Raw genomic sequence first — 26,779 nt, 5'->3', positions numbered from 1 at the left:
GCAGCAAAATCGTGGTTCCGTTAGCATCCCAAGCTAACGGATTTCTCTACGCATCACGCCGTGAAAGAAAGCGTCTTGGCGTGAAGATAAAGGCGACTTCAAATAACCCCGCCTAATCCTTCAGCTAACCATTATCCCCCCATGGTGTCCGATAAAGGGAGATAGCGTTAATAACCACGCACTGTCACCGTAATTAGCCGCCGAGCACGTTACAGATAAGGTGAAAACTGTCGCGCGCGGAAAGTCTGTTTTGGGGCATTATTACGTTTGTGTTTTTATATTTGGAGTAGGCTCGACTAACATTTGTTGTCAGGATGAGGTTACGGACTCAAAGGAAATGTGCGATGGACAGTGATGGAAAGAAGCTCGACCAAGCACCTCCGTTCAAAAATCCTTTTGTACACGTTTTGAAATTCACCCCTATGGAAAAGGCAAAGGTAACTATGCATGCATACATTTGTATCCGTGTGGGAAGGCTGTCACTTATTTTAATAATGAATGTTTTCCTATTTTTGCATGTTTACTAGTCAGCTGTGTGAGTGGCCAGTTGGCTAACATTAGCTACTTACATGTTGCATTCGCTTTGCCTTCTGTAGCCACTTTTAAATAATGGAAATACAATGGCCTATAAATAAGACGCTGCTATCATTATGTCCTGCATACGTTGCTAAAAGACAAAACAAGGCTGGTTTGAGGAATTTGACTGAAGCCGGCAATATAAATTAAATTACATAGCCGGATCTTCATCATAAAGGCCTAGCTTGTTGCTCTAATATTTTTGGGTTACCATTCATTTTAGTTTTAGTTACATTATGGGTTTAAATCAGAGCTCGATCAATCGCTGTTTTCGACAGACGATAGTTTGTTACTGTACAGTACCGTTAATTATGCTTTGTTGTTTCCAAGCAACACGTGTCATAAATTTTGGGATGTTGACAGTCTGCATTCCTTTGAGGGCTAGTCAAAACATTAGATTTAGCCTTTATTAATATGCTAGTAAAATTACAATCACAATATTAAGCATGTTGTTATAAAGTAACTTTATAACAACATGCTTAATATTGTGATATTTAACTTAGTTAAATGAAAACTGAAGACCAATAACATTTGTAATTACAGGTTTTGCACTCCATAATGCATACATTTGCGACTCTGAACTACATAATGCTAATTTAGAATACAATCCTTTATGATTACATGCTCAAATACTGATTTGTCAAAATCTGCCAAATTGTTTTTGGTCTACAGTATTTCTAAGGTTTATTTACAATGTAAATAGATAATCTAAATTGATAAATAAGTCTTCAGATTAGATAAAACGGATATACTAACATCCACTGGTGGGTTCAACCAAGACAAATATTGACAGAAGATAAATATTGGAATCATTTGTGAGTGTACCGGTAGCTCATATGAACCAATTTCATTTATAGATTCAGGGTTGGCTAACTCATATTGATGCCAAATTATTCAAGTTTAATGAAGACTATACATTGCCCATATGTGTAAAAGTGAATTTGAATAGTGTTTTGTATATATGCAACGTTCATTTACACCTTTTCACTGACTTTCTGTCATCTTCATTGGAAGCAATTTTCTTTTCAGAGAGATGTTTATTTTGGCACAGCTCTGAAAATAGAGATGGCGTTTTCAGATCCCAAATAGTTCCTCAATTGTTATATTTAAGCTAATGTGTTATCAAAGTAGGTATAAAATTGATTACTAATGAAAACAGCCATCTGCTTTTTGGCAGCATGCAGAATATACTAGAAATCACTTTTGACGCACACACTCAAACAAAACGTGAAGGTGGGCAGCATGGCAAGTATCTAAAACAGGGTTCACCAAATCCGTACCTCAATGCCACCTATCCTGTTGTGTTTTCCATGTCTCTCTCCCCTAACACACCTGAATCAAATTCAAATGATTGTGTTATCAGCAGGCTCTCCAGAAGCCTGATAATGATCCTGATTATTTGATTCAGATGTGTTGGAGGAGGGAGACATGGAAAACACAAGAGGAAAAGTAGCACTGAGGTCTGGGTTTTTTGAACCCTGGTCTTAAATATGACAGCCATATCCTATGGGGAGAGGGGAGTCTGTGGCAGCGTATAGTACTTTTGAAGTTGCCGATTTTAGTCATCAATGTAATCATGATTAGACGACTAATCTTAGCAGACTTGCTGAGTGTATCCGTTCCGCAATATTCGTTCATTATTTTCTTTAGAGTAAATTTGTGGGTTTTTTTTGTTGTTCTTGTTTTGCATCAACAAAACATTTCAGACACTTCTGTTATTGTAATACTGTCGTCAGACCTTTTCTGTTCGATTATGACAATGCAGAGCAGTTTTCCATAATCAAATTGTACCATGAATAGCCTTAAATAGACATGTGCTGGTTACTGGTTTCAAGGTATACCGTAGTATGAAAATGTCACGGGTTCAAAACCGCAAAAAATTTCCGTCATACCGTCTCTACGGTATCAGCAATTTTTTATGTCCCAAAAATGCAGGGAGAAATTCCTCGCTTGCAGCTGCAAGGCTCAACCCTCCCCTACCGGTTGTTGCTCAGTGTCAGTCACTCAGTTGTGCTACACAATGGCTGGAGGAGGTGAATCTCCTAAACTTTTCCCCCCATCGAAAAAACGAAATCACTGGTACGGGAATACTTCGGCTACAGAAAAGTTACAGATGGCCGTGGCTTAGAGGACAAGGGCAAACCGACGTGTAAAACATGTTTGCGGAGGGTGGCTGCTGAGGATGCAATACCTCCAATATGATTTTGCATTGTTACAAAATTATAGGTTAGTAAACACTATCACGAACGTTTCCCACGAGCTACGAGAGTTAATTCCAGCGTGTTTAGTGTGTCTAGCGGTGGTAAAACGTGTTTTTTTTTTCTCTTTGGCAACTGACTGTGTTGAGAAAGAGAGTGTGTGTATAATATTAACGTGATACAAGTCATACACACGTGCTTTTTATGTAAAATAATTCAATTATTTTTGTTCTCATGGTAATATTGTTAAGCTGTGGGTTCACGCTCACCTAAATGACTCCATTTATTTTGATTTTATTTAGAATATTTCAGTTATTTTTAAAAAAATTTTATAATGTATTTTAACATTATACTTGTGTTCCAATTTGCTAATATGTTTTGAAAAATAAAAATCCAGTTCAATGGAAAAAAACAGATATTTCAAAGTAACACATTTGAAAGCTGTAATTGCAATACCGTAAAACCGTGATATTTTTGCTTAAGGTTATCATACCGTCAGAATCTCATACCGGCACACGCCTAGCCTTAAATTTGTTAAATTAGTTATCCAAATGTCTTCTCTCATTGTTTACAGATTGCAGTTATGACAGTCACACTATTCCCCGTCCGTCTACTCATAGCTGCATTTATGATGCTGCTGGCTTGGCCTTTTGCATTTCTGGCCTCAGCGGGACGCTCTGAGACCACTGTTGAACCCCAGTGCCTCTGGAGGAGGTGGGTGCCCTGATGTGTGTGAATGTTTGAAGTACTATTCAAAAAGATAATTTGGACACATGGTTTGGTCTTAAAAAAGAATTGCAAAATGGGTGGTTATACAACTGTCATTGTTTTTCTTCATTGAGAGAACTCTTATAAAATGTCCTCTTCAATGCGTTCAATGCATGCATAATTTCTGTGATTGGGGTAAGGACTAGGCACCCTGACTGGTCCGGCAAACACATACGTACAGACCAGTCAAACACATACGTACATAGTAATAACAAAGATAACATTAAACATTTCAAACTTTCTGCTGATTGCAACAATAATCCAATTCCGGTATAAGCAAAAGGGTCCTTCTCTGATTTAATGCAGCATTTGCAGTATATACACAACAGAACCATGTCTTCTTAGACTTGCACAGCTTAATCTTACCTAAACTATCAACTCAACCTTGTTTATAGAGCACAAAAGCAACCAAACAACCACAGCTTTATCTGTTTTCTACACTGAGATTGACCTAATAAAAAAAATAAAAAAAACGTTATTATACATTATACATTTATTCATTTATTTTACAGTGCAGATGCAAACTACAGTGCTACATCGCGCTTCAAACTTCGGGCCCTCAGTCCATCGCGGATTTTGGTTTTCGGTTAAAGAAATAATGTATTTTATAGAGGTCTCTCGATCTGATCACGTATAGCTCGATATGATCACGTATAGCCTCTCACCTCTCCCTACTGCTGCTTTTCTTGCTCACCAAGTAGCTGCTTGTTAAAGTTAATGATGAGTGACAGCTCTGAAGCTTTGATCTTGCCAGAGAAGCTTGGGAGCGCCTACCTTGAAAGGCGCAGAATGTATGAGCTCGTTGAGTTTGTTTAACACTAGCGGTAGTGTGCTGTGGCAATTCATTGTGTCTGTGTGTAAGTGAGCCGTGTGAGCAGATTTGAGGGGACTCACTCAATGAAGCATTGAATAAAGACTAGCATTTTGCTACGTTATTCTTGTCTAAAAATAATTTGGTGGGACAGTAACATGTTTAAAATTTGAATTATCCTTAAGGGAGGAGAGGCGCAAACATGACTTATATGTATCTTTCCAAACCTTAATCTGACTAAATAATTGAACAAACCCAAAAACTTTTTTTTTTTCCCAAATGTCAATAAGCTCCGCCTTAACTTCGCAGATTTCGATTTCAACATTAACCGCAAAAAATGAGGTGACACTGTATTCAGTTATTTTAAAATATATATATATTTTCAAATGTCAATAAGCTCCGCCTTAACTTCGCAGATTTCGATTTCAACATTAAAGGCGAAAAACGAGGGAACACTGTATTCAGTTATTTAATAAAATAAATTAAAACATCCGACAATAATGATGTCAGGCAAGGGTTATCACAGGGCCAACGTTGTCACATCTTAAGAGTTTCTTAATCTCTGACTGCTTCTTCATGATGGATCAAGTGGGGAGGGAGTGGCAAACCGGCTTGATTCTTGCATTTGTGATGGTCATATTTTCTCTTTGAGAATGTTTACATTCCATGTCCTTGTTATTACCACTTCACTGTTAAATGTAATAAAATAAACGTAGCGGGCAGCACACCACATAAAACCGCAAGAGATATCCCTGAGTTTTTCTTTTAAGGCTAAAAACCTCATATTTTCTTGTATGTGTGGACAGTTTTGCAAGATCGCCCAATCTATCTGCAATGCCAATTAAGTGAGTGAAATCTGAATCCTCTTTCTTTCAGACTGGTTGACATCATCTTAAAGATCATCATGCGGGTCATGTGGTTTGCAGGTGGCTTCCACTGGATGACTGTTAAAGGGCAGAGGGCATTGCCTACCGAAGCACCCATCCTCACGCTGGCGCCCCACTCATCTTATTTTGATGCCATCCCAGTCACCATGACAATGGCCTCCATTGTCATGAAAGCTGAGAGCAAGGATATACCTGTGTGGGGAAGTGAGTAACTATCAAATGCCCCTTTCAGACTTAGGAAGATGTCTGGTAATGTACCAGTATTTACCTGGCACATGCATCGTGTTAACGCAATTTGACGTCTCAGCTGACGTGGAAATTAGCCGGAATTTTACTGGCTCGCGCTATTTTGAGTGAACGCAGCATGTAATGTACCGTTTCAGAGTGAAGAGGTTGCTATCTTGTGACTACACTACTTGTCCTCTCTTGTGTAAGGCGAAATAACATTTGATAAGCAGTAATCAAATAACTATATATGTAAATGACAAACTTGATCTGAAAACTGTTTGCCGATCTTAGAGCTTAAAAGGTAATTTTTGGTAATTTTTTAATAAGATTGCTCGGGATTCTATGGCTGAGCAATTGCAGTAAGAGTGTTTATAGCGTATTTTCTTCATGTTATTAATATATTTTTTTTGTTTTGTTTCAAATAAACATTTCTTTAGCAGAATCTAAAAAAGTAAACAAGGCATTGCGTCATGCCTAGGTCGCATGCTGCATGTGAAAGCTGACAAGCCTGTACCGCTACATTTCTTGCGGTATATTGCCATATTGGCCCGAATATAAGACGGCACTGATTATAAGACGACCCCCTCTTTTTCAAGATTCAAGTTTGAAAAAGGACTTTTTGAACACCAAATTAATTTTTATTCAGAAAATAATTACAGTACATCTGAAACAAATGATTATTACAATATATTTGAGAGAAAAAGCATGTTAATTTGCCTCATTCAAATCTTAATATCTGAACATTTGAATATGTAAACTAAAGTGCAATCACTCATTTGTAAATGAATGGCTTCTGGTTTTTGAAATGTAAATAAACCAATCTATTGTCATAAAACAACAAAATTGCAATAACGGCATTAACCATCAAAGTGAAGTCTAACTGTAACTGTAGTCATGAAACATCTGAATAAGGAAAAACGTTGCAATAAAATAATGCAAACCGGTTAAACTTGAGAGTAGCTGAGATCTGTCATGACAGAACATCGCTTCAATGATATCTGGCGCCGTCTAGCGTTGTGAATGGGTATAACATCTAGACCACAAATATAAGACAACCCCCACTTTTTCAATCTTATTTCAATGCAAAAAAACACCGTTTTATATTCGGGCCTATACGGTATGTCTGAAAGAGGCTATTGATATGTGTAATATGAACGCTTTATGCATAATCATTGTGTACTGTAACAGCACTTTCGATCTATATGCCAATAAGTAATAGTAATATTTTTACTGCTAGCTAAGGTAATTGATATCAACTTGTGAATGTTTAAATTCACCTACTACTTTGCCTTAACATGCGCATAATCAAGTATGCCCACCCAAATTTGATCTGCTTATCAGATTTGTAGCCTATTTGCCCTAACTGAACAAGTTGAATCAAGGAAAGGTATTAGGACCTGATCAGATAGAGGGACGTGTGCAAAGTGTCTCTTAGGTTTGTAGTTAGAGTGCTAATCCCTTTCCACTACCTCACAGTTGTAGTCAATCATTAGTATGACCGCACTACTTACCCTATGATGTCTTTGTTATCCCATTTCGAGACAATATTAGCTCATGGTTCCTGCTGTAAATCATTTTACTTTTTAACTTTTTGGAGTCTTGTTTTGAACTTATAAATTGGATACAAATTCTTTTTACGCGTCAACCTGCAAAGGTTACCTATAATTAGGAGTGGGAACCTCTTGGTACCTCACCATACAATACGGTTTGCGGTACAAAGCTCATGATAACGATCTGACGATATGGCGATACGACGATTATCGATACAATGGTCAGGAAATAATTTTAGGATATTCTAAAAACAACTAATAAACAGAAAAACAAGCTTCTTCTGTGAATTGGAATGAGTTTATCATTAGTAAACGTCCAATCCACTTGAACTGGGAGGGTGGCAGTGAATGAACATTCATTCATTCGCTGCCATCCCTCCCACTTCAAACGGATTGAACGCCTATGGCTGTCAGTAGCAGCCAATGCCAGGCAATGAGGTAATTTTGGGCCATTTAAGGTCATTTACCAGTTGAGTGTGTTATTTCCGGCTGATTTTGGGGTATTTTATGGGTCACTTCCGGTTCATTTTGTGTTACATACCTGGGAATCACCCAAATGAATAGGCAGTGACTCAAACTCAACAGGAAATGACCTGGAAATCTGACAGAATGACTGTGAATGCTCTGATTTCGAATGAACGAGCGTTCCCAATATAAGGCTGGGGTTCATACTACAGGTCTTAATGCACAAATCCATTTTGCCATATCTGTTTTTTTGGCGTGCCCGATCAGACTGCCTTTGTCCATTGAGACCGTTCGAGTGTCACACATGCGCACTAATTCGCAGTCCGAGATGTGCAAAACAAATTACACATGCTAGCTGTATGTAATCCCAGAGTGATCATATTTTGATTTCCAAAAAGAGGACACAAATAAGACATTAATAATCCCCGTTTAGTCTTATATTCAAAGTTTATATGGCGTGATAGAACACATACACACACACACACGAGCCTTGACGTGTGTGCGTGCAATGACGTGGGTGCGTCAGTTTACCTCGACTCGGCCATATGAGCAATAATGAAATATTGCTCATTCGGCGCACAGAATGAAATTCGAAAATTGTCAGGCTTATCCTTTTCTTCATTTTATTTTTTCATGACTGTGGTCAAGCCCGCTTCGTGCTTAAAAGCAGAGTTCAAGCTAGGCGCTAATGCCTACATCGCTGCCGTCCTCCGTGCCATCTTGCTCTTTGCTGACGTAATTGCTGCATGAATTCCGATTCGGGAGACTTGAAAGTTCAGACCGCCAGTCAAATTCTGGAAAAATGTGGCCCAGATCGGATTTAGACCACATACAAAAGTGACCCAGATCGGATTTGAAATGGTCCACTTCTATGCGACTTGTCACGTTCAGACCGTCAAGTTAATGCTTCATTCGAGTCGGAAAACACGAAAAAATCGGATTCGTGCATTAAGACCTAGAGTATGAACCTAGCCTAAATGGATTGGGTGTCGAGCACCGTCAAGGCAGCCTTAGAGTTAACTGAGACACTATTATGGTGGAAGATTTTGGTAGCAACTTGTTGGTTCCTTTTTTTTTCTTTTTTTTTTTTTTAAGACATTGACACCTTTTTAAAATGATATCTCGATCATATCGATAACCTTTTGGGATACAAAGTATCACGATATATCACCATTTCGATATTTTGTCACACCCCTACCTATAATATTATTATATACAAATATTTATTTTTCTTCTTGAATATAACTAGTTCTTTGTGATGACTTTGCTCGAATCTTACAGATTCAAACCAGTGCTGGTCAATAGGGAAAAAATATCACAATATGGGTCATTTTATATTATGAAACAATTTATTTTTAATTATTGACATTTGAGTTAAAAAATACACGATTATGTCATTCCCCCTTACTTTATTCTGAATTTACATTAAACAGTTCGGTCAAAAATGTGACCAAATGTATTAAAATTAATTAATTATAATGTAACAGTTTGTTTTGAGTTGTCTCTTTTTTGTTCAACACTGTTATTTCTAATATTTCTGAATGCGTCACTGATTGCACAGGTTTGGTGGAGGAGTGGTGATTATATGTTTGTGTTGCTGTGAGTGTTCACACTGAAAAAAGATTATTTCAGGTCAAATTCATTTATAGCTTCTTGTCTTTTCCTCTAGCGTTGATAAAGTACATCAGGCCAGTGTTTGTATCACGATCAGACCAAAACTCAAGAAAAATGACTGTGGAAGAGATAAAACGCAGAGCCCACTCTGGAGGGGAATGGCCACAGGTAAACTTTCAACAACGCTGCATTGTGGAGTTAATTTGTAATCACTGTTGACGTGATAAGTTTTGGGTCGTACTCAAAAGAACAAATTAAAACTATACCTTAATATTCAAACTCCCCCAAATTTTAACATATTGCATTTGCAGTCAGTGAAACTCTGAAGACCTAGTTTTTTTGTTTTTTTTTATGGATGTGGGTTGATGCCTGTTGCACTTCTTTTTAATTATTCAACAAAAATGAACAAAAGCACCTGTTAGCTTAATTTCAACTTGTGTGCTTTTGCAACCAGATAGAAGAGTATCACAAATGTATTTCAGTGTTTGAAACTGTAACACACTAATTGTAGAATGCACAAAATGAACTGCATGGCAATTTGAAGCAGTCGTAGTGCATCAGCTGTGGTGGCCTGCTATACTTTGTAAAAGCAATGATTTATCTCGATCCAGTGGTGGAATCAGAATGAAATAATAATAGCGCGGCTAATTACAGCTGAGAATGTCCTTTATCTTCAGCAGGGCATGGACGTTCGTCCAACCAGTCTACCGTATTTTTCGGACTGCAAGTCGCACCTGAGTATAAGTCGCACCAGCCATAAAATGCCCAACAATGAGAAAAAAAACATATACAAGTCGCACCAGAGTATAAGTTGCATTTTTGGGGGAAATTTACTTGATAAAATCCAACACATAGAACAGACATGTCATCTTGTAAGGCAATTTAATATAAAAAAATACAATAGAGAAAACATGCTGAATAATTTCACAGTGTACAGTACATGAACAACGAAATGCTCACCAGGACGCTACGGTTCGGTCCTGGCTATTCAGCGGGCTAAACTCCTAAATGACGATGCTGGACATCCGTATAATTTGCTGAATCAATTTCGTCCTCAATACCAAACAGGTTCGCATCGACGTAAATAAATGATAATTAGGTGCTTTTACAGCAATGACATGACGCAAACGGTTAGCATGCGTTTGCTAGCATTAGCGCATCATTCAAACAACCACACAACTGGCTCTAAGTGTCCGATCGCGGGTGGAAAACACACAACAACGACAGAAAAGATGATGCACACAGGCGTTGCCTCTGTAGAGATATTTTACAAACATAAACAATGAACTTAGGTTCGCAGCCGTGTTTCTCTCTCGCTAACTCGCCCACTCAGAGCTACATAGCTGTCGGTCTTCTTCTGTCATGTGAGTGCAATTCTTCACGTAAACAAGTGGAAGTGCGCCCCCACGTAGGCGTGAAAGCGCCACAAACTAAAAGCATGCATTTCAATATAAAAAAGTCAATAATACAATTGAACACACATTGCCAAAGGCAGAACGCGAACATGGCCATAGCTATTAAGTTATTCAGATAACTATAGCTTAAAGAACATGCTAACAAGTTTACTAAACCATCATTGTCACTCCAAAACACCAAAATAACATGTGAAATGATATCATAATGTGTAAATAATTTCACATATAGGTCGCACCTGAGTATAAGTCACACCCCCAGCCAAACTATGAAAAAAAACTGCGACTTATAGTCCGAAAAATACAGTACATATGTTTTGTGGATTTGAAGAAGGCATTTGACTATGTCCCTCAGGGAGTTTGATGGTGGGTGCTCCAGAAGTGTGGGGTACTACACCCCCTTTTGCAGGAGGTTCGGTCTCTGTACGACCAATGTCTGCATAAGTGATTAGTAGCAAGTGAGGATTGGACTCCACCAGGGTTGCCTTTTGCTACCTGTTGTGTTCATAACTTTTACGGACAATATCTAGGCAGCAGAAGGCGTTGAGAGGTTCTCGCATGAGTGATTAGCTTATGTATCTTGGTGTTTTGTTCAAGAGTGAAGTAAGAATTGAGTAGGAGATCGTCTGGTGTATCGGTGTGGTGTCTGCAGTGGTGCAGACTCTGTATCAGTCTGTCTTGGTCGTGAAGGAGCTTAGCCAAAAGGCAAAGCTTTCTGTTTACGATCTTTGTTGCCACCCTCCTCTATTGTCTGCGAGCTGTGGGTTGTGACCAAAAGAGCAAAGTCTTGGATACAAGCAGCCAAAATTAGCTTCCTCCACAGCGCGTCGGGTTCCGAGATAGGATGAGAAGCTCAGTCATCCAGGAAGTGCTCTGAGTAGAGCCCCTGCTCCTCCGCATCGAGCGCAGCCAGATGATGCCTGAGCATCTGATTAGCTTGTTCCCTGGTGAGGTGTTCCTGCATGTTCTACTGGGAAGAGGCCATGACACTTGGGGGGACTGTCTCACAGCTGGGCTGGGAACACCCTGGGATGTCCCCGGATAGAGTTGCTGGGGAGAAGAAAGTCTAGTCTCCCTTGTGAAGGTCCTGCCCCCACAACCTGATTTTGATAAGTGGGAGGAGCGATGGATGATATCTATCTCTGCTCTGCCCCAATCAGGGAGGATTTTTAGTGTCGGGCATTCTTACTTGCCAACATTTTTCATTCTGTAATCAAGGCACAATACATTTACTTTGTGTTTACAATTTGATCAAACGAAAAGCTACACCTTTTCAACCCCCAAAATGTAGCCACATATTTTTTTTTACAGTGTCTTCCTTTCTTTCATGCAGATCATGATTTTTCCAGAGGGGACCTGCACAAATAGATCCTGCCTAATCACCTTCAAGCCAGGTAAACTATTTTCTTTGTAATCCTTGTATATATATAACTACCATGAATTCTGCACTATAGAGCGAACCTGACTATATGCCTCACCACCCCAATTAGAGAACATAAATATGGAAATATACTGTATATATATATGTACAGTGCCCTCCATAATTATTGGCACCCCTGAAAAAGATGAGTTTTTTAGCTTCTGATAATTTTTTTATTTCAAATAATACGGGACCTTAATGGAAAAAAGAGAAAAATCCAACCTTCAATACAATTCAGTGGGGAAAAAATCCCACATAAAGAAAAAATTATTTGACATCAAATAATGTGTGTCACAATTATTAGCACTCCTGGTGTTAATCCTTTGTACAACCCCCTTTTGCCAACAAAACAAGGTCTGGGGACTGAGATGACCATGGGAGGAGCTTCATTTTGTGTCTGGTGAACCATTTCTGGGTAGATTTGGCCATATGTTTAGGGTCATTGTCTTGCTGACAGACCCAGTGACGACCCATTTTCAGCTTTCGGGCAGAGGGCAACAGATTTTGATTTAAAATGTCCTGGTATTTCAAAGCATTCATGATGCCATGCACCCTAAGAAGGTTCCCAGGGCCTTTGGAAGCAAAACAGGCCCACAGAATCACTGACCCACCCCCATAACCCCATACTTTATAGTGGGTATGAGGTGCTGAGGTGCTTTTCAGCATGCGCATCTTTCGTGGCACGATGAGACCAAGATTGAGCTTTTTGGCAACAAACACTCTAAGTGGGTCTGGCGTGCCACGAAAGATGCGCATGCACGCTGTTTCGCTTCCAAAGGCCCTGGGAACATTGTTAGGGTGCATGGCATCATGAATGCTTTGAAATACCAGGACATTTTAAATCAAAATGTGTTGCCCTCTGCCCGAAAACTGAAGATGGGTCGTCACTGGGTGGAAGACATGAACTTGTGGAGATCAAGAGACTAGTTAACCTTGCTATTTAGATCCATGGAGTCCCGACCAGGTTGACTCATTATTCCATCCAAACTAAGTCGTCAGCGCGGTGGCTTCCGGGACTGTGGGGATTTAGGCCTTGATGAGGCCTTAGCCTGACTGAGTCGGTGGAGTGGTGACGTCTTGGAGTGTGAGGATTTGGTGCTGGATGGGGTCTTATCCTGGAGTCGGCGGTGTGGTGGCGTCTTGCAGTGTGAGGATTTGGGGCTGGATGGGGCCTTATCCTGGAGTCGGCGGCATGGTGGCGTCTTGGAGTGTGAGGATTTGGGGCTGGATGGGGCCTTAGCCTGGAGTCGGCGGCGTGGTGGCGTCTTGGAGTGTGAGGATTTGGGGCTGGATGGGGCCTCGTCAGCAGAGGATTGCACGGTCGGGTGGTTCTCCTCCTGTTGAGCTGATGCAGCCACTTCTTGGGTCTCGTCTGAAGGGGGTCGATCACCTGCTACCAGGGTCTCCTCCCATTGAGGCAGTGGAGCCTCAGCAGAGGAGGATTGGTCACAGCCTGGCAGGGCTGGCTTAGTCACTTCCACTTCAGCGACTGTAGGCTCCATTTTTGGAGGAGACGTTGATCCTGCGTGCTCACCAGCCTCCATGTTTATCAGATGTTTTGGGACAGCTTGCCTCCTTTCCTCGAGATAAGCAGACTGTCTGTGCCTCAAGAGTTAAAACATGCTGCTGCTTAGTAACCACACTCCTGACTTATTTAGGTGAAGGCCATCGTTCTTAAAGAGATGCCTGCGCCCTGAAAATATGTTGAAATTGTCAATAAAGTACATCGATTGTCCAGCGCATGTAGCTTTGAGCCATTTGTTGAGCATCATCACTCTGCTGAAACTTTCATCCCCCAGCCTGGGTACGGGTATGGGTCCACTGAAAAACACCTCAGTATTTAAAGTTCCGACTTTGTTTATCAGTTCAGTGAAGTCTTGCTTTAAAAGCTCTGATTTTTGCTTCGCAAAATCGAGGGCTCCTGTGTGTATTATTAGAGTAGTGGCTGTTGGATGCTGAGCAGCAATGCTCAGGATATTCCCTGAGATATCAGACACCGTTGCTTTATTAAAACAACATACTCTGGTATTGTTGCTACAAAAGTGTTTTATCCCATTCACAGCAAAGTCGCCCACTATCAGAGTGCGGGGCCCAGTGGGTCGCTTTCTCTGTAGCCTGCTAGCACATGCATTAGCATCGTACCTCTCTTTCGAGCTGGGTGTTCCAACTTTCCCTGGGTCAGGAGTCTCGGAGAGTGGCGTAAATCTATTTTCCAGTAGAATTCCAGCAGCTTGAGGCACTTTGCTTTGGGCTTGCTTTTGTTGTTGCCTTAGTCTGTGATAATTTTCTTTCTGGTGCCGGAGTAGATGACACAGTCTTCTGCAGAGGTGGCCATTCCTTTTCATCGGAAATCTGCCAGTGCTGGGTTCTGCCAGGGTCCCGTTGAGTCTCGATGGTGTTTGTTTGCATTCTGTGGGTCTGCTCCCACTCGCTGTTTTGGGAGATCGGCAGAGTGGTTTCATTCCCGAGCTGTCCATTTACCTCCATAATCACTTCAAGCCGGTAGATTTTTGTTTCCAGTACTGCTATCTTCTGGAGCAGTTTGTGCTATACATCCATTGACAGGGGAGGCATGTTGCTGCTACTTAGCTTCCGTTAGCCGAATTCCTCAGTTCCAGTCGCGATAAGGCAGACTTGTGTTCCAGTAACGACAAAAAAGCACTTTAAAAGGCTCAAAAATGCTCAAAAAGCCTTTGTTTAAATATAAACAAGATTAAAAGAAAATTCCAAGACTTGCTGAGTAATTTAGAGGTGATTAAAAATGATTAAAAAAGATGATTGAAGCTTGAGAAGCAGGAGCAAAGCAGAGAGAGGTCTGCACAGTAGCGAAGCAGCAGGAGGAGGCAATAAAATCCGCTGAGTTCTTGATGAAAACGGCCTAGCCGCGTGTCAACGCTAGCATAGCAGTCTCAATGAGTTATTGTAGAAAACTGTTGACTCCTATTTTTAATCTATATCACCACTCATACTTAGCCTTAAATAATTATTCAGTAGTACCACCAAGCCTCATATCTTCATAGATGTAAGCCCCATATTGTTTGATGAAAAAGTGGTTTGCTTAGTCGGCTAGCAAGTGAGAGTCATGCCTTGGGTTACTGATGTCCATTATATAAAATAACTTCTGTTTATCCTTAAATCATTCTTCAGTAGTGGCACCACTGGTCTTCTCTTGCTGCAGGGTTCTAAGGGGAAAAATAGTGTCTTAATGTAAAAAAAAGATGGTATATTTGACCACAAACTTTGCCATGTTTGTTTTTTTGTATTTTAAAAACAAAATATGAATGGATGGCCACATCAGTTTTTGAGTTACATTCACACATTGTTGGTGTTTTGTTTTTTTTTCTCCATTTCCATGTTGTCTTGTAGGAGCTTTCATCCCAGCAGTACCAGTGCAGCCGGTCGTGATGCGATACCCAAATAAATTGGTATGGTCTTTTACATTTTGATTATGTATAACATTCCCAAACCTCTGGTTTTAGTGTTCTATTGAACTGATACTCTCAACAGACTTTTAAATGAGCAAATTTATTTGTTTATTTTTCTGAGTACAGCATACAGCTCATTTTTAAACTTTGAAGTCATCAAAGCAATAACATTCTCCATGGAGCATGGCATTTTTGGCTTTTTCCTGCTAGTCCAATGACACTTGAATGTAACTCTTATGTCAGTCTTTCAAAGTCTGGATAATATGATTAAAGCGTTATTATAGAGACATCTAGTGGCAATTTCGGGCGATGCACAGGCCGCAATCAGACCGAATGTGTTGCAGTTTTAAAGACTTCAACATGAGTAAACTGTAATGTGGAGTACCAGTTCAAAACTGTTGAAAGTGTTCTTGCATTCTTTACAGGAATGCAAATCTGTTGCTAAAAGACAGACAGCAATATTGCTGAGGGATGTCAGATATTTCACAAACTAGAACTGAATACCTGATTAAGAAGTTACATTGAAATTTTGAAAATAGTGTTTTACCCATTTACCTGTATATTTTATCTTATGAAGGACTCAATAACTTGGACATGGCAAGGACCTGGAGCGTAAGTATTTTCCCTTCAACATGTACAATTTATTTGTCAACAGTCACCTCACCTTTTAAGTGTGTTACTCCTAGAATCTTGATCAAGAAGTACCTGGTCGCTAGCAGCATGCTTATTTCGCCTATACATGCATTTAAAATTTCAAGTTTTACATCTAAATCATTATTTTTTTATCCAGGTTTAAAATTTTATGGCTGACTCTATGCCAACTACACAATGTTTTTGAAATAGAGGTAAGTATATGTAAATGCTCAAGTCTCATGATTTTGTACTGTGAAGAATCCCAAATATTTATGTGATAAATTGATTGTTTAATGGCAAATATTCCTGATAATTATTATTATTATTTTTAATAACAGTTCCTTCCCATCTACACACCCTCTGAGGAAGAGAAAAGAAATCCTGCCCTCTTTGCAGTCAATGTGAGGCATATCATGGCCAAGTAAGTTTTGAATAGGTTTGTTGTTGTTTATGTATGTTGTAGCAAAAAAATCCAACTTGATGAGTACAGTGTGTAATTTGTACGGGGTGTATTTCCTTTTGTGGAGGTGTTTCAAGAGATGCTTTCCATTTGACAGCCTTTTTTTGCTTGCTTGTTTAATTGTCAAATAAAGCAATGTATTTGATGCATTGTACATATACAATGTTTTCACTTTCACAGAGCCTTGGGGGTCCCCATCACAGATTATTCTTTTGAGGACTGCCAGCTCGCTATGGCAGAAGGCCAGTTGAGACTGCCAGTTGACACTTGCCTGCTGGAGTTTTCCAAACTTGTCAGGAGACTGGGGTAAATCATTCCAATCTCATGTAATAGGAAATAGCCTGTATCCAGTTATCCAGTAGTCTTTTTTTGTTGCTTTTTCTACAGTACAATTCATGACTCGTCAAATTCTGTGACGGTTGCTTCCTGTCGGTGTCGGTCATTCTGTGTATGATCATTTCCGGTTGCAGGCTAAAACCCCAGTACACTGAAAAGGTTCTGCAGGATTATGGGAACAGGTCCAGGAATCTGGAAGAGCAGAGGCTGTGTTTGGAAGACTTTGCTCAGTTTTTGGATGTGCCCGTTTCAGATATGTTAAGAGATGTGTTTTCCCTTTTTGATGAGGTCAGCATTTGCTGTCTTTTGCTTAAATGTTTACGAATGCATTAGGTTGGCATTGTTGCATGGTGTTTTATCAGTAATCTTAAGGCATTTGTGTGAATGGAATAATTGCAGGGAAGTTAGTCTCTCTTGTCTTTATTTATTTTTTTTTTTTTAATATGGGCTCCTCTTGCTTTTCCAGAATGAAGAGAACAGCATGGATATCAGAGAATATGTGATAGCCTTATCTGTTGTATGCAGACCTTCTAAAACTCTGGAAACACTGAAATTGGCCTTCAATGTAAGTTTTATTTAAATCTTAAGACCTTTTAAGCATTGATTACTGTTACATCATGGAATTTGCTCTTTTAGAATACCATCACCATCGTCTAGGTCCCGTTGTTATGAAAAACAGACAAATGTTTTAACTTCGCTTTGTCTTATAGTCTTGCAAAATCTTCAATTAGAAATGGCTAGAATTTTAACATTAATCAAGGGTGGGGAACAAACTCAACAGCTAAATAGTTCTTTACATCATCTTAAAGCTTAGTCTTTTGGACAAAATATTATTAGTGTTAGTCATATTTTAGTCATTTGAAAACGTGTTGGTCTTCGTCTAGTTTTCGTCGACGAACTCAAAATGGTTTGAAGTAGAGCTGGGAATCTTTGGGCACCTAACGATTCGATTACGATTACGATTCAGAGGCTCCGATTCGATTATAAAACGATTATTGATGCACCCCCCTCCTTTTTTTGTTTTGTTTTAAATGTTTTGTACATTAGTTCCAAAATTGTTCAAAAATACTCTCAGGCTAAACCAAACTACTATTTCAGTATCAAGTTAACATATAGCAGTAAAAACATATACAAAAATATCAGTAAATAAAAAACTCTAGTCCCCATTCTATATCAGCAGCTTTAAACTACATTCAATTATTTTAATGTTGTGAATCAACCGTTAAAGTTGTTAAAATTGCTCCCGTCATTCCATAATTTCCCTTTTGTCTACTTTCGACATGTGAAAGTTTTAAAACTATTTTAAAGATAGATTCAAATCAATATTTTACCGATTTAGGAGTATTTTAGATAAAAAGTTAATTAGGTTTGCTTGGAAGGTTCGCTACAACAGCCTTGCAGGGAAGTGTACTGCTTTAAGATGGCGGCCGTTTACTACGCCCGCATCTAGCTTTTTGTAGCTGTGCTGCTTACGCTACCGAATCAATTTGCATCTAGTCCTATATAAATGATATCTACCGTGACATTATGTCGATGTACTTTATAGCAGCTTTTCGGCAGCAGTCAGGTATGTTGTTTTGTTGTTTTTTTTTATCTCGTGGCATGAGTTGAGCTAGAGCCGTGAGTTGAGCATTGGCATAACCCGAGGGACTGGGTAATGAGAAGCATGATGTTTAGCTACTCTCGCTCCCTTCCTCATTGTCCCAAAGACCGCGCGGCGCGCTGAGTGTGTTGTACTTCCGCTTTACTTTGCATATTTCAATAATCGGAATTTGGATGTTTGTGAATCGTTCTCGAATCTTCCACGGCCGAATCGCGAATAATCTAAGAATCGGAAATTTTGCACACCTCTAGTTTGAAGTTTGTAGTCAAAAAATAAAAAAGATAGTTTTCCAGCATTTACAAATAAACAGACAAGTGATATTGTAGCATCTACAAGGACAATGCCAACTTTTTGAGTTTTTTTTCCAATGGTTCTCCTTGCAACCAGATGCACGGCGCACGGCTACTGTGTACCGTAGCTGACGCCAACAAAACGAAAACAACACAACAACAGTTTAGGTGGACGCTCGCCATGCTAAATTTAATATTAATGCTAACAGAGATATGAGTGCTATGCTAACACTACGAGTTACATTTAACTTGTGATGATCACTCAGATCAGACGTTTAAGGGCTAAAGCAACATTGCATATTCTCTTGAGCACAGCCTGGCTTGAAGAACATCATTGTGTATATGTCTGTGGTCGTGAGTAGAGGTGCACGATAATTATCGGCCAGATAATTATTGGTCCGATAATGGGAATTATGACGTCATCCCACTAAATCCGATAACATTATTAATATGATTGATAACAATTTTGGCACGGTAGATTGGGATGTATGCGGTTGTTTCCACTCCTGTTTTGCCAAGACCACAAAAGTCTCCTCTCCTGTTGCACCAAATGCTTTACCTGCTGACAAAGCACAATACCTGTTGGGTTTTTGTTTGTTTTAGTTCAGTGTTCATTGTTCAGGGGAACACATCGTCAAAGATATTGACTGATTGATTGTGATTGACTCAAATTATATTTATTCGAAAAAATAAATATGGGCATTTTATTTGTAGTCAAAACTGTTTTTGTTTTGTTCATTATAATGTTCATGTCATCATGAACATTCTGGTTAGTCAAAGGCAAACCTATGCTGAATCCACCAGTAGTATTTTTACCTATGGGTGTGCAAAAACTCAGGTGAATATGAATTTAAAAATTATGTATATATTATTGGTTATTGTACCGATATCGCCCTTGAGGAACAGGAAGTTATCGGTATCGGTTTCAAAAATTGAATATTGTGCACCCCTAGTCGTGAGTTAACAACCTGTCACTGGTGACTGTTAGGATGGGGCCGCAGGACATGTCACATGAGTGACACGGCCCAAACAATGGTACGGTGCAGGCTGACTAACTACACGTATAAAATGTCACACTTTTTAAACATATGACGTAAACTATGGCACATTTTCGTCTAATTGTTGACTCATCAGATGAAAACTGTCATTCGTCTTGTTATGTTTTAGTCTCAAAAGTCACAAAACACGTTTAAGCTCAATATCCCCCACATCAGACACATCAAAACCAAGATCTCCAAAAGCCTGTCACTAATAAACAAAGTAAAATCATATCTTGATGACAGTGCACTCCGCACTTTGTACTGTTCCCTGGTGCTCCCATATACCACGTATTGTATTGAAGTGTGGGGAAACACTTACAAATCTACCATCAATCCATTAGTCACATTGCAGAAACGTGCGGTACGAATTATACATAAGGTCAGATTTCTCGATCACACCAATCGTTTATTTGCTCTCTCAAAACTTTTAAAAATCAAAGATCTTGTCAACTATCATCAGGCATGAAAATCTCTCACCATTCGGCGAAATTCGCCGTTTTGAAGTAAAAAAGGGCAACCTACGTGAATTGTGTAGATCCGAGGAGAAATTCTTTTTGGGGGGGGGGGGGGTCGGGAGGTTTTATTTAATTATTATTATTATTATCATCATGTGATTAACTTAGTACGTAAACTGAGCACTTAAGAAATCGGTTCTTTAAAAAAGTGACACGTGCTCAGTCAGCAAATCCTTCTAGATGCTTCGCTGACGAGAACCAATCATCGGCCCAAACTGCGTTCCATTATTCCAATCGCGCGCACTCTTTACGTGTACATGGAGTGGTTGGAGAGCCTTTGGTTGCATTGCAAAGCTGCGAGAACAAAAAGCAGGCCTTACCCAAAGCAGGGCAGACCAGAGCGCAGCATACACACATCCCTGCATTTGCCAGCAGATTGAATTTGGTGAGTAATGCTTTCAATCGTTTTCATATTTTGCGATATAATAAAGTTACTGCCATTCGTTGCAGCTTGCGTTGAACACTGCCAGAGCTAGCCAAATCTCCCGTGGAAAAAAAACGCCCGTTAAATTGGCGTCAAGCTCGTGTATTTAGCGGTAATATTAACGAAGAAACGCACAGTTGAGTCAAATTAAGCGGCATGCTCTCGGATGGAGTGGGGCGCCTCGCATCGCTCCCGTCGTCTGCCTGAGACACGTTATTTTCGGTTGGGACTTGAGCTGACGGCTGGTGTCGGCACAACACCGGCCCGACGAGTGGTGGGAATGACTCTTGCTTCTCAAAGCTTTTCAGAAATACAGGGGTCCCTCGTTTTTCGCGGTCAATGGGGACCAGAACCCGCCGCAATAAGTGTAAACCGCGAAGTAGCCCCCCCCCCCCCCCCTCCATTTTTTTTGTGCGTGTTCGACGTATTTATTCAGATTTTACATTGGAAAAACGATACATATATATATGACATGTTTTTTCACCTTTTTCACCAAAGTATCATTTATAAATGGTTTTCAAGCACTTCAAAATGTAAGAATTATAAGTTTTAAACATGTAACTGCCCACCGAATTATTTTTAAACAAGAATAAAGTAGTAAGAAAATGCTTGGCTTTATTAAATGGTTCATAGTGAGTCTACTCAAACCCTCTCAGGCTTTGTTAAACGGTGATTGACACATGTGCAAAGTTTTTCTTTTTATATATATTTTTTTGTTTGAAGCAACTTATTTGATTGAATAATAAAGACACAAATGTCCTAGCCAAAATGTGGCCCAAACGCAAAACAACATTACTTCAATGGAAAAATTTGTTTCAATCAAGAAAAATAGTTTTCAAATGCTTTTTTTGTCTCAAATTTATTTTTGCAATCAAAAACAATTTTTTTTGTTGAAGTGACTTTTTTGGGATTAAAAGTATATACTGTATTTTGATTGAAGCAACTTTGTTTTTGATAGAAGTAACTTTGTTTTTTGACTGAATAACAAAAACACAAATCTACCTCCATCGTTATTGAGAGAGAAAGAAATTAAGAAAGCTTTAAAACTAAAAGCCACCGGGGAGTCTTTTTTTTTTTTTTTTTTAATATTTATATTTCATTACATAGACATGCCTCGTAGGGAAGGGAGGTTGAGGAATAAAAAAAGGAGTTGGATGAGGCTGCTAAAGGCAGTGGATACCTCATCAGCTGGGTGAATAGCAGACCTGGTAAGAACAAGTTTGCAAGGATAGTCGGGTATTAAATACAATTATAAACACAATTACAATGTTATTTTTCTGTAAGATTTTATGTCATTGCTTTATTAATCATTAGGTGCTAGAGTTGTTAAGTATGGATAATAATGAAATACTAGTTTTGAGAAAACTGTGCTGTTGGTGGCTCAGTGACAATCTGATGTGGTTTGTTCTCAGATGAACAAATTGAGGAAGGAAGTTTTGATGCAGAGGTTGAAGGAAGAAAAGACTGACTGAGTCACAGCCAGAAAGTGTTGATGACAGTTTTGATTTCTATTCACTGTTGCCCCCTCCCAATGAAAGTATGTCACAGTCGCAGCCAATTATTATCTAAAGCTGGTTAAAATTGAAGTTATGTTGTTTTAAGGTGTATTAAATACTTGTTCATGTGCCCCTTTTGATCTACAAGCACCCGCCCCTCCACCGGTCTCTGCACGGCCCTGCTGAAACACAGTGTGGGTCAACAGAGCTCAATATTTTGTTGGGGTGTACAGTGTACTGGAACATATTTCCTCCACACCCTTCTCACCTTTTTAACCCCTGAACCATTTTCATGCCTGTATCATACTGCTATAATGTTATTTAAAGCAAAAAATAAATTACTGCCACATAATATACAAAACCTATTTAAGGTTCGTGAGAATAGCCATAGTGTGCGAGGCTCTGGATATTTTATGTTACCAAGATTTCGAACTACTTGCAAACGTTTTCGTGTGTCTGTATGCGGAGTGAAACCCTGGAACAATTTAGACAATCATTTCAAGCTGTGTCAAAATATCCAAAAATTTAAATCGTTGTATAAAAACATGGTCTGGTCACAGTGTAATGACATTTGCTGACAATGTGTGTTGCTGTTTTTGTCAATTAGTGTAGATATTGAAATTACTGTTAATGAGCCAACTTTAGTTGGTTGTCTGTTGGTTTAGTTGTTTTTGTCCGTTTTTTCTTTTCTCTTCATTTTCATTTTGTGGACAGGAGTATCCCACGAAGTAAGGATGCTGGACAATGAGATCAGGGATGGGATAAAATAATTTTTTTCTTCTTCCCACTCCCTTTCGAGAGGAATTATTTTTGTTGAATTATATTGTATGTTTTTTGTGTGTGCATGCTCGAAATAAAAGAGCTTCATCATCATATCGTCTCGTCATTGTCAGACAAATTTTCTTCAGCGAAATATTTTCGTTATCGTCGTGGATGAAAACAATGGAGGGCGCTGGACTTCCCAATTTATATTAACTGAAATTACATATATTAATGTCAATAGCAGGCAATGGGTTAATGTATTGTATTGTATTGTTGCTTTTAAGATGTTTGAAGCTGAGGAGGATGGCGCAATCACAGAAAGAGAATTGGCAGTTATACTGAAGACTGCTTTGGGAGTGACTGACCTCAGTGTATCCTGCTTGTTTGCTGCTGTTGATAACGAAGATGCAGGAAAGATCACATTTGGTAAGAAACATAACCATCTCATACATGTACAGTATGAAACACAGTTGAAAATTTAAGCTTATCTTTTGTCTTGAAGTAAAAGCAGCCTTCAATAAAATGAGAACTTGGACATTGTTAAGCCTGTATAAACACATGTATAGTGGTTATTTTGTCTTTTCAGCACAAAAAAAAGTCATTTTATAATTAAAGGTTCCTGCTGTTGTTCTCTTGTCCCCTTTGGTGTCCTCTCCAGAGAATTTCAGGAGCTTTGTGGAAGAACACATTGATTTTGCGGAAGAGTACTTGTACCCTTACAATTCTGGTCTCCTCAGTGGTACTTGCCACCATCAACAAGCAAAGCCAACTCTATCTTTTAACAATGTGCATGGCGCTGCCAACAACAAAATAACTAACGGCATCTGCCCTGACTTCAGCCCCAATGATCATGACAGCACAATACGTGGACTCCTCAAGAAACACAATTAAGAGGGTTAAGGTGTGTTTGTTGAACAATGAAAATCTCTCCTGGTGAGAGATTGTTATGTGGTGAATGCTTGATAGACGGTTCCATTTTTTTTAACTGAAAGGGTCTATATTTCAGTAACAACATATGAGATGTTTACCTTTTTGCTGGTATTGTCCAGACGGTTTTCTTAAGTAGGGTTCTACATTATAGCAGTTTTACGTATTACTTTTATTTTTCATTGCAAGGGTTGTCAAAAGGTCAACTTTGGCTGTTACAGATATAATGCATAAATACTTGAAGGGGCACTTATTAATGGTTGGGGCAATTTTTGTCTTTTTTCCCCCCACTCATAGCTGCATTTTTTTGAAAAAAAAAAAAAAAAGCTGTGCACGTGTATAGCAAGTGGAAATCAAGCCTTGACGATGAAAGCAACACATTTTTGGGGGAAAAAGAATGTTTCCTTTTATTTTTTATGGTAACTGTTTTTTGGCTAGAGAGTCTACATTTTGGGGCGTTTTAGGCAGTATTTACAAAACAAACATCAACCCGAGTCTGCTGGTGACAATTGTAATACTTGAAGCAATTTTTTTTCTGCATCAAGACAAATTTGAGGTATACTCGGGTCGCTTGAGTTGATTGTCTTTGCTATGAGCTTATTAAATACATATATTTATACAATATTTTTGGTTAAGCTCAGGGTTCAATAACACAAATAACAAATATACTTGTATGATGTCATCATTTTTGACTGGTTCTGCGCATGTCTTTTCTTTGTGCGACATTAGTACTGTTCTGCCCAATCACTCATTCATTCATTCAAGTGTCTTTTTTATTGTTGAAATGACACAATGTGGACCAAAAATGTGTTTGGATATTTTGCACCTCTTATGTCTGTACTGTCCCTTTCAGTCAGTGGTGTAATGGCTTTAAAAAGGGGAAAGGGTGGGAAGTTCAGGTTCGACCATTGAAAGCACATTTTGTTTGGTGGTTTAGGTGGATTTTCTAAAGGGCATGTCATTCCGAATTTCCCTTTTGCCTTACATTGCCATACATTTTGATCTTTCCTATTCAATTCAGAGCATAGTTTGTCACTTGGGGGGTTAAAATACAACAACATGATATAAGGATCTTATTTTTGTATACATAAAACAGGTAATCTGGTATGAAGCCCTGTGCTACTAAGAAATCCATATTTAAAACGAGCCTGAAAGTACAGAACGCATGATGCAATTAATGAATTTCAATCACTGCCCAAACATTAAGCTGATTTTCTATTGTGTATTGAGTGTTTTGTGTTTGAAAATATCAAAGGGATATTAGCACTACTGTTGAGCAAGGCTGTGAAGGTATTGCTTTTCCATAAGCATCGCCAGGAGGAAAAAACGTTTGTTTTTTCTCAAGAATCTAACACTATTGAAAACATGCTAGCATGTGTTTTGTTAAGCTTTCAGAAAAGCAATATTCCACTTTTTAAGCTTTTGAAAGAGCTCTGTTATGTATTTTGAATATTCCAAATGCAGGCCATTTTGTGAATCTTTAACATACGTATAGGAGGGATTTTTTTTTAACTGCCATTACTAAGATCTGTGATGTGTGCAGATTATATAGGTGATGACAAATGAGCCAGCTACATTGTTTCATTTTTCTTATACGTAATGCTGTATTTTTAACCACAGTCTGAAGTCTATTTTTTTTCCTATTATTGCTTAGTTTACTGATCTCCCCTAAATGCAGATTTTGTAGGGAAATCGATAGCCTTGAATACAGTTTGTTTGATAGAAGAATGTATAGACAATCTTGTCATAATCAAAAGCAACTCAAAGCAAAATGATTTTTTTGAAGTCATTTTATGCTAAGAATTTTCCTCATTGATCTAGGTATTCATTTAACGCGAATTACTGTGAATGTGTCAGGCCTCGAGGTGTTCTTTACACCAAATGACAGGCCACAAGTCTGAAACCCTCATGATAGTATACGCATCTTCAAATTATATTTTGAATTTTAATCGCAGTGTTTTTAGAATTACTTTCCAATCATGTTTTATTCCTCTCGAGTATGTTGACATGTGTGCTTGCACTTTAGTTTTATTTTGTGAAGAAAGTTCACATATAATGCATGTTAACTTTGTTTACTTTTTTTTACCAATAGGTTATCATGTGTATGTTACAGTAATTTGTTACTATGAAGCTGCACCATTCCCTGTATTTTAGACCAACTTTGGGTAATTTGACAGCCTAAAAAATACTTTTACACCGACCTTTCTGCTTCAAACATTTACAGCATGAGAATGAATGACTTGGAAAAATTAGATAGATTTTGAATGAATAGGAAATGCTTGCACCACACAGTGGAAATGTATTTAATGTAAGCAGGTGTTTAATTACACAATTACATATATATGTGAAGGAAATATTTTGTACATCCTGAGAGGAGACATTGCTGTGAAATACTACTCAACCATAAATGTCAAGGACTTCACCTTGGATTACCCCTTAAATCACACGAAGTACCCCTTTTGCTTTTATTTATTTAATGCAAACAAAACTTTTGTTTTGAATTTCAAAAGAATGGTATTATTAAAAATGTGTGTTTATGACTGTATTAACAGCTGTAACAGTTCATGTATACATTTACAGTTTTATTCCTGCATTTTTCATCCCTTCTGTCCTTATGAACTACAGTACTTGTATTTATGCTGCTTGATAAACTGTTTGTCCATCATGGAGCTGAAGAAGAAAGATGTGTGTACTCTTTACAGAGCGATATTGTCTTTCTCATGACTCACTCCTGTGATCTGAACAACTGTTTCTTTTGTAGCTTTACTTCACCTCTTTTTCTATACTTAAGTTTTATTTTAGAAATACATTCTGATGAAGAGTCATTCTTGCAAGGTACTTTTCACTTGTCCTGTTAAGGACTGCTATGATGTAACTTGTTACTGTGACTCTTGAATTTAAATAAATATAAATCTACCTGACAAGTGCTGACTTATGTA

The 26,779-nt window shown here is 38.7% G+C and overlaps 1 protein-coding gene across 2 annotated transcripts; it reads left to right on the top strand.

Annotated features, from left to right (window-relative positions):
* Positions 1 to 26,779, top strand: LOC130915293 (lysophosphatidylcholine acyltransferase 1). Of its 2 annotated transcripts, none has more exons than XM_057835234.1 (15): positions 1 to 220; positions 314 to 437; positions 3,349 to 3,488; positions 5,230 to 5,444; positions 9,153 to 9,265; positions 11,843 to 11,903; positions 15,296 to 15,354; positions 15,932 to 15,966; positions 16,145 to 16,199; positions 16,326 to 16,408; positions 16,628 to 16,753; positions 16,918 to 17,071; positions 17,250 to 17,348; positions 23,198 to 23,339; positions 23,572 to 26,779. In XM_057835234.1, the coding sequence occupies exons 2-15, from the start codon at positions 315 to 317 to the stop codon at positions 23,802 to 23,804; spliced, it is 1,638 nt and encodes a 545-aa protein (XP_057691217.1). In that variant the 5' UTR covers positions 1 to 220; position 314; the 3' UTR covers positions 23,805 to 26,779. The 2 variants fall into 2 exon arrangements, with proteins under 2 accessions (XP_057691217.1, XP_057691216.1); XM_057835233.1 differs by having other exon boundaries at positions 291 to 437.

The sequence above is a fragment of the Corythoichthys intestinalis genome, chromosome 4, assembly GCF_030265065.1.
Source record: "Corythoichthys intestinalis isolate RoL2023-P3 chromosome 4, ASM3026506v1, whole genome shotgun sequence".
NCBI classification, from domain to species: Eukaryota; Metazoa; Chordata; class Actinopteri; order Syngnathiformes; family Syngnathidae; genus Corythoichthys; species Corythoichthys intestinalis.
Note: the sequence above shows the minus strand (reverse complement) of the source record. Positions and strands in the feature narration are given on the sequence as shown.

Coding starts and splice junctions, on each gene's coding strand:
- LOC130915293 (XM_057835234.1), top strand. CDS start 315: ATGAGGTTACGGACTCAAAGGAAATGTGCGATGGACAGTGATGGAAAG. Junction 438..3,348: donor CCCCTATGGAAAAGGCAAAG/GTAACTATGCAT, acceptor CATTGTTTACAG/ATTGCAGTTATGACAGTCAC. Junction 23,340..23,571: donor TGCAGGAAAGATCACATTTG/GTAAGAAACATA, acceptor TGTCCTCTCCAG/AGAATTTCAGGAGCTTTGTG.